The sequence below is a fragment of the Vespa mandarinia genome, chromosome 7, assembly GCF_050613455.1.
Source record: "Vespa mandarinia isolate Hongniang chromosome 7, ASM5061345v1, whole genome shotgun sequence".
Classification (NCBI taxonomy): Eukaryota; Metazoa; Arthropoda; class Insecta; order Hymenoptera; family Vespidae; genus Vespa; species Vespa mandarinia.
This window is the reverse complement of record NC_140816.1, coordinates 2,779,446-2,788,534: the sequence shown is the minus strand read 5'-3', so window position 1 is coordinate 2,788,534 and position 9,089 is coordinate 2,779,446. Positions and strand designations below refer to the sequence as shown.

The 9,089-nt window shown below is 32.4% G+C and overlaps 1 protein-coding gene across 4 annotated transcripts in view; it reads left to right on the top strand.

Moving 5' to 3' along the window:
• The window catches only part of LOC118440458 (neo-calmodulin), a 96,683-nt gene extending 89,267 nt beyond the window's left edge, over positions 1-7,416 (top strand). For all 4 annotated transcript variants that reach the window (XM_035863515.2, XM_035863509.2, XM_035863511.2 and 1 more), the window contains 5 exons: positions 1,985-2,018; positions 3,613-3,714; positions 4,687-4,822; positions 5,028-5,176; positions 5,379-7,416. In XM_035863515.2, the coding sequence (XP_035719408.1) occupies positions 1,985-2,018; positions 3,613-3,714; positions 4,687-4,822; positions 5,028-5,176; positions 5,379-5,410 (453 nt within the window). In that variant the 3' untranslated portion in view covers positions 5,411-7,416. The remainder of the gene's footprint in view (positions 1-1,984; positions 2,019-3,612; positions 3,715-4,686; positions 4,823-5,027; positions 5,177-5,378) is intronic.
• The last annotated feature ends 1,673 nt before the right edge of the window (positions 7,417-9,089 follow it).

Below are 9,089 nucleotides of genomic sequence, written 5' to 3'. Positions count from 1 at the left end.
GGTAGATTATCGTTAAGTTATCGTGAATTATATGAACAGTGAGAATATTATAACGGAATGAATCATTTTAGAATATTTAATATCAATTTATCATAGAATCGCAATATGAATCGCGTAAAATTTCAATTGTATATCATATTTCAAATAATACGATTGTCCGTGCGATCTCGAGTTTCAATTCATAAGAATCAACTTGATATTGTGAATTTATCTTTCAGTGACATTTTTATAGTAAAAAAAGAAAAAAAAGACAAAATGAAAAAGAAGAAAGAAAGAAAGAAAGAAAGGAAGAAAGAAAGAAAGAAAAAATTGTATGAAATGAAAAAATAACGAAAGATACGAATTTTACTTATTTTTAAATAGCGCCTATGTGACGCTACCGAAGCAACGTCCTCCTTATTAAAATCATGTCTACTAGTCGGATTTTTGACGATGAGAAAGACAAGGCGAGACGTTATTATAAGCTACATATATTAGCCGATAATGTCTGTGTATGTGTGCGACCTCTTAATTAGAGAACGAGCATCGTACGAAATGGATGAGGATTCTAACGAAAGAAACCTACTACTAGGCAATCGGCCAAAAATCATCCTGTTTAGTTCCCTCGTTCCCTCTTTGCCGACTAAAAGATCAAGATCTATTCGAATTTAGTATCGTCTCAATAGCCACACTGTTATGGCAGAGTCAAGGAAATACACATACGAATATCGTAAGCTTCGACGGCTAACAAATCAAATCGATTGTCAGATCAGAAATATCTCTGTGAGTGTTCTACTTTCGAGAAATTGTGAAGCCATAAAAAGTGCTTTGTCTCTTTCACGCTTTCTCTCCCCCCTCTCTCTCTCTCTCTCACTCTCTCTCCCTGTCTCTCTTTTTTTCTTTCACCTTTTTCAATCTCTATCGTTCAAACGAAAAAGCGCATCGGCTTTACTTTCGAACTATACGAACCGCAAGGACGAAATGTGGACACCGATATAATGGATATGGAAATGAAACCGTTCGCGATTGAACCGCAATATTTTTCGCAACGATACTGACAAAAGAATCTTGACAAGAAAGAAAAGTAAAATCGAACGTATGGTTTTACATATGTCGATGACATCTCCATTCCGTCGTTTTTCGATATAAACTTTTCCACGTTATTAAAAGCTCGAACATACGAGAAGATTGTTATCCTTTTATCAAGCAAAAATGAGAATACAAGCGGACAGGATCAATTGTATCGGTTCTTTTTTCTTTTTTTTTTTTTTTTTTTTTTTTCATCGTATCTCAGGAATCGTTTGTCGTGTATTTTTCTTTTTTTCTTTCTTTTCTTTTTTTTTTATTTTTTCTTTCCTTTTTTCTTTTTTTTCTTTTTTTTTTTTTAAAGTTCCTTAAACAAAGAAACGTAACAAAATCAACATCGAAAGCGACGAAACGTCACCTCTCTTAAGATTTCTTGATTCTATGAATGAGTCAATATAGTTTCATTAATAATAACAAAATGTAAGCTTTTAATTCGACAAACTTTAATAACGATTTAGCGTGAGAAATATAGGCGTGCGCGTGAAAATGGTATAAATTGACATAATAATGACGGTATTCGCGAGTCAGAACGTCGTCGTTAATTACGCGAACTTTACGAACGTCGTGCCACGCCCACTTGCTTGATTATATGCTTGTTTAGAACGCGAACTATCCCTCCCTGCCCCTCTCTCTCTCTCTCTCTCTCTTTCTCTATCTCTCCTTCTCTTTTCCTCTCTCAACCCGATTTTAGCATAACGTTGGTTTACGAGAATGCGTTTCGGTAGTAAATAGAAGTTGTATTCTATGCAGTAATAATCATTTGTCCGTTAAACTTCCCTTAGGAGTAACATCTCTATTTTCTAAAAGATTATTTTATACTCGTTGGAATAATTCAAATGTGTTCTTTTTTTTTTTTTCTTTTTTTTTTTCTTTTTTTTTTTTTTCTTTTTTTTTCCTCTCTTCTCTTGCTTTGTTTCAGTCCGAGTATGGTCTCACGGAAGATCAAGTGGCTGGTAAGTTTGATATCATTATTTAATTATAAGAAATTTGTTCGATCATAAATGATTATTTGTGATTTGTAATTGAATGAAAATTTTGGCTTGGTTACGTAGCGAGAAAAATACCGCAGCTAGATTTCACCGGTAGAGCTCTATTTCGCTTTTGCATTCAGCTCAAGTATTTATATATGCAAATGTATGTAGTAATGGTGCAGCGCGTTGACTCCACCACTCAGTTGGCCACTCCTCGTACTTTTCTTTCTCTTTCGAATCGTACCAACGTGTTTATGTATGTATACATGTATGTATGTATGTTGTATGTATGTATGTATGTATGTATGTATGTATGTATGTATGTATGTATGTATATATTACGTGAGACTTTCTCAAGGTTTTCCTAATTTTCATCCTGTACAGCTAAGCATATTCGGCAGCAAGTTTTTTAATTACGAAAACGTTCGATATTTTTCAGCTGGCTAGGCTAAACGTAATCTTGCCTGCTAAAGTGGAATTGGGAACGTTTAGCATTTTTTCTCTAGAATTCGTCAAGATTTCGTTTGCACTTGCGTTTATCCCTTCAGATTACTAATTTGGTTTCGTTTAAACGAGCGAAGAACGAAATATTTTCTTTTTTTTTTTCGTTTCTTTCTCTTTTTCTTTTTTCTTTTTTTTTTTTTCTTTTTAGAATTTTTTCTTTCCCTGCGAACGAGAAAAAAAATTAGAAAAAAAGAATTTCTTTAATCTTTAAGCCTTCGAAATGTTTTTTTTTTTTTGTAAAAATCCCTTTGCTAAAGTTTGTAGTCCGTTATGATTTTAATTATAACAATACGCTGAGATATCATTATAGACGGAGAAAGCAATTAACGTACCAAGGAAATGATTCTTAATCGCGATAACAAAAAGTACATCGTTTCTACGTCGCAAACCGACATCGTTGCTTTTTCGGCGCGTGTTGCTCGTTTCAATAAAATCTTTCAGACTTTTTTTGTCTTCGGCGGCACATAGCCAGAGATCGAATCGATTAAATTCGCGTGTCTTCGAAGTATGAGAAGAGAAACGTCGCCCGACGTTTGCTATTTTATAAAGTCATGAAATGGGAATTGGATAAAGTACACATGTGTGTGTGTGTGTGTGTGTGTGTGTGTCTGAGTATATCTATATGTGTTACGGATCTCGCGTATATTTTCTCTGACGATAGTAAAAATTCGTATCTATAGATCGACGCGACGTAGAATTTTTTTTTCTTTTTTTTTTTTATCTTCTCTTCTCTTCTTTCTACATATCGAAACACTCGCTACGTATTCATTTTATTAATAGCAATGCTTACAATATTACCTACATATTTATTAAATCTGTAGAATTCTGATTGGCTGTAATATTAATACGTTCAACTAATTAATTAATGAATACAATGGATTGATTGATATCAACAATAAATAAACGTAAAAGTTTAATTTATAATAGTAACATTAGTAAAATAATGAATGTAATGGCTTGAATAATATCATTGAGTAAGTATCTAATTATATCGATTGTTTATTTTTGTTTATATTTCCCAACCACCCATCCAATCGCCCACCTATCCAATCCCCCATTTTCTTCTTTGCAGAATTCAAAGAAGCATTCATGCTGTTCGATAAAGACGAGGATGGAACAATCACCATGGCTGAACTTGGTGTGGTCATGCGATCTCTGGGACAGAGACCGTCCGGTGAGTAAGAATTCTTTTTATGCAGACGTACGATTTATGTTTATGCGTATTGGGTGCATGCGCGCACAAATATTCGGACGACGTTATTCGTAGGCTAGAAGGTAAATACGATCTGGCTTTCAGCCATACTCTCTGATGAAAACTTAGCCTGGGCAAAATATCTTTACTGTGAGGATAGATCTCTCGAAATCTTTTTTATTCCTTTTAATTACAATTTCCTTTATAATTATCGATTGATCGTATCGATCAATCGAAAATTATTAACATATTGTTTCTATTATTTTCATCGTTATTTATTCATTCATTTATTTAATTATTTATTTAACGAATTCTTGTATAATAATTGATTATTTACGAATAATAAATATGTAATAAAGAGAATAAAATAATGTATATGATATATAACTATTGTATAATAAGTGCGAAATATCTAGGAATATCTAAGAGAGAGTTTATTTAATGGGATAGTTAAAAAAAAAAAGTAGCCGATAGAACTGTCGAGTTGTTGCATAAAAAAGTTGACGAATGAAAAAGGTATCTTTTCGTCTCTTAAAAAAAAAAAAGAAAAGAAAAAATTTCTTAAATAATGATACAGAGAATAATTCATTATAGACTGATTGTTCATTATCATTTCATCCATTATAGACAAAAGAATGTCAGCGTTGAAATTACATGTCCACAAAACCTTACAATCTAGACAATCCATTTAGCAAGAAAGATCGTGTCTGAGAGCTATATTTGTATAAATAAAGCGAGTCCACTTTGATCATGTAACAATTTTCTTTTTTATAGAAAATTATGTGTCTGTGTATATATATATATATATATATATATATATATATATATATATAAAATTCTTACTCGTGACATTTTGTGTTTAATCAAAAATGATTGAGAAATAATAATTGAAAATTTGTCGAGTTGAACATAGTAATTAGAGAATTTCTATGATATATTTTTTATACATTTTAGATACGGAACTACGAGATATGGTGAATGAAGTGGATCAAGATGGTAATGGTACCATCGAGTTTAATGAGTTCCTGCAAATGATGTCAAAGAAGATGAAGGGAGCAGACGGGAAGGACGAATTACGCGAAGCGTTTAGGTGATTCTCGAGCTAATCGATAGTTACAAAAGTCGGTTATGTCACTAGAGAATTTTTTTCCCTTTCTAATTACTTTTGTTCTTTTTCGTTTTTATTTTTTTGTCTTTTCTTTATCTTTTTCTTTTGTTTTCCCCCCTTTTCTTTTCCGGAACTCGACTTTTCTCTTTTTCCGGAAATTAATTCGATAATTATTTCCGTCGTACAGAGTATTTGACAAGAACAAAGACGGCCTGATCTCATCGAAGGAATTACGGCACGTAATGACGAATCTCGGTGAAAAATTGTCGGAGGAAGAAGTCGATGACATGATCAAGGAGGCGGACTTAGATGGTGATGGAATGGTTAACTATGAAGGTAATTATTTTTAATGACTTTCGAAGATCGTTATCGTGAGTCGACGATGAACGTTCTCGTTGGCATTAAAAAAAAAAAAAAAAAAGAGGAAAATAAAAATAATAAAAAAAAGTATAATAAAAAACAAAATTGGATAAAGACTCCTTGCGACGATTTTCAATCAATATGCTAAGCAATATATATATACTCAATATTATTTCAGAATTCGTGACAATTTTGACGTCGAAAAATTAGTTCGTTGGTCGTCTAATCCGACGACGATGTTGATGGAGAAGAAGAAAAAGAAGAAGAAGAAGAAAAAGGAAAGAAGGAAGCACGCAAAGTTCCTCGCCAGGATCGTAGATAGAAAGAAGGACGTTTATTGCGATATCCTAGCATTCAGCAGCACCAGCAGCAACAACAGCAGCAGCAGTAAAAGAAGCAACCACAGCAGCAACAATGTCAAAATCATCGTCCTAAAAGTAACTAAATGAGCGTGTCGAGTCAATCGAAAATTCTCGTCGAATTTATCGATTCTTCGCGTATGAAATTAAAACAAACAAACAAACAAAAAATAAAAAAGATTAAACAAAACAAAGGAAAACAAAGGAAAAAAAAGAAACATTGAAAAAATATGATGATGTTCGCCGATCTTTTAAAGGAAAAACATGTGTCCGCACGCGCGAAAAAGACACAATACACACATACACGGTACACGAAAAAAGACGATACGCGTACACACCTCGCTTCCTTTGGAAGGAAATGAAGAAGATAGAAAGAACGAAGAAAATTTAGAAAGATTCCTAAGTAAGAACGAATGTCTATGAAAAGAAAGAGAGAGAGAGAGAGAGAGAGAGAAAATGGAATTAACAAAGCGAGGTGGTCGTTCCCGAAACAATCAACTGAGCTTCGTTTAACATTTACCTACTCTACTTAATGCTAAAACGTAAAAGAATAGTTGTTACGAGTACCATTTAGGAAAAATTCAGATAAAAGAGAAACATCCTTGAATCCAAATCCTCGAATCCTTTTCCCTTTTTTTCCTACCTCTTTCCCATTCCCCTTTAATAATTAATACGACTTATGATGTGAGAAAAAAATAAAACTATAGTTAGGTCGTGTAAAAGCGGGTTTATTATTAGCATATGCGGTTGCCGTTTACGTATGCTATTATTTCCCAGGAGCAAACTTGTAACCTCTCGAGGCATATGTGTTACCGCTAATTTCCCTCCCATTCCTCTTATCCACAAGCGTTCCCTATCCTTCACCGACTCTCTCTTCCTTAGATTATATATGTATATTCTTGGTGGACGAGGCTAATATAAGTTTAATGAAAAAGAAAAAAAAGGAGAATAAGAAGAGATAGGAAAGGAATAATAATAATAATAATAATAACAGGAACAAAAAATAGAGAAAAAACAGAAAAATAAAAACAAAAAAAAATGAAGATTACGATAAGGACCGATTTGGGATATTATCACTTGTCGATTCGCTTTTTCGAGTGACTTGAGCGTGAGAGCGTGCAGCAGCTATGTATATTAGTCGACATTTTTACAGTAAAAATTATTACACGAAAGGCAGTCGCAACCTCGGACGGCAGACGACTACTATTACTACTACCACTTACTACTATTACTAATACTACTACTACTACTACTATTACTACTACTACTACTATTATTACTATTATTACTATTCTATTATTACTATATTACTATTTCGGTAATATTGCGAGCAGCAGTTTTTTCAAAGGTGTTCAAACGTCGTTGTCAATCGCATAGCCCCCTTTATATCCGACGAGGAAAAGAAAGTTAAAAGAATTCCATGAGCGCGTTGATCGCCTTTTTCTCGAGTATATATATACATGTACGTATATGTATGTATGTATAAGAATTTGGTAAAAAATGAAATAAAAGTGAAGACGGAAGAGAGAAAGAGAAAGAGAGAGAGAGAGAGAGAGAGAGACAAGTGGAGCAGATTTCCTCAAAAATGTATATAGATCAAAATATAGCAGAATCTACGGTACGCACAAGTTTCAGCTTTTCTCGCTTTACGATAAAGAAAAAAAAGACATAAAAACAAAAGGGATTAGAAGAAGAAGAAAAATAAAATAATAGAAAATAAAAAAAGGAAAATAAAATAAATCCTAGTTTTCATCTCGCTCATTGTTAATGTTTCGTACGCCACACTTGATGAAAGGACAAACCTAGAGAGAGAGGAAGAAAGCGACAGAGAAAGACAGAGAGAGAGAGAGAGAGAGAGAGAAAAAGACGATCAAAGAGAAACGACGTGCTTCCTTCGAGAAAAGAAGAGAACGAGAAAAAGCAGAAGAACAAAAGCTTTCTCCTTCTGCTTTAACCTCTGCCGTCGCTAAATTTGTCTCTTCTTCGTTTGCTAAATTATCAGCAAAACGTGTCCCCCGACAATTTGCGGCGAAAGGTGATCAAGAACAACACGCTCGGCGCTCACTATCCTCCTCTGTCTCGATGTTCAAACTGTGAAAAAAAAGAAACAAAAAAAAAAAAGAAAACCTAAGAAGAACGAAGCATACTTTTATGATTATATTATAAATAATTGTATTGATTGTGCACACCTCTCCCATTTCTGGCTCTAAAATTCCTTAGAGAAGTACCATTCCCGCTCAGTCCATCATCCTTGCCCCTTCAATAAAAAGTCATTAATCCGTAGGACTATTATTAACGAGAAGTTAGTTTGAGATACTAGAGACAGTCCTATAGTTATAATAAAATACGTACACGTAAAGATTCAATAAAATTGCATTATACACCTATGTATCTATATATTATATATATATATATATATATATATATATATATATATATGTATATATATATACACGTATATACAGATGTTATTACCATAAGGTCAGAACAGGTACATTTTATTGGATTATATTCATATATTTAGTATAACACAACAAATGAAAAAAAAACAAACAACTTATATATATACACACACACATGCATTACATACGTACGTAAATTATTATTATTATTATTATTATTATTATTATTATTATTATTATTATTATTATTATTATTATTATTATTATTATTATTATTATTATTATTATTATATACATATATGTATACATATATATATATATAAACAAAAAAAGAATATATATATTATATTACATACACGATAGTAGTGTACGTCGGTGTTATACTGGCATTGATATTTTTATGGTTTTAAACAAAAATAGTTCAAAAATGAGAGCGAAAGGAAGAGCGAAAGAGAAAATGTGTATATATGAAAGAAAGAAAGAAAGAGAGAGAGAGAGAGAGAGAGAAAGGAAGATAATTCCGACTATTATAATAATGCAAACGATATAAAAGGCGTTTGTAAAATTAACCCAAAAAAGAAAAGATTTGGGCGAGAAATGAAGGAACGAGCGTTGATACGTAAATAAGCATGTATTATCACGTGTGTATTTTTGTATCGTGATAATCTACTTCTTGTATCACGATAGCGAATGAGCAATTATTGTCCGCATATGAGAAGTCGAGAAAATATTGAAAAGATTAAAACGTGGATTATCATAGAACCGTTAATGATGTTTATAGCGCGGTGATTTCACGTACATACATAGATGATAGACAATAATTAAGTTCTTTAGTTTAGGAGACACGATACATTACATATATACATACTTACATATATAGAGAAAAAGAAAAATTAAAAAAAGGGAGAGAGAGAGAGAGAACGAAAGAACGAGAGAAAGAGAGTATGAAAGTATCGATTATAATTATCAAAAAGACAAATGCAATGCTTGAATGTTTGGTAATGTAAATTCATACTGCACAAGCATGGCTGCGTATTTCATATTATTATTTTTATTTTTGTTTTCTTTCTTCTGGATTGTTTATTGAAAAAAATGATATGATAATAATGGTGACGAGAAAAGAAAGAG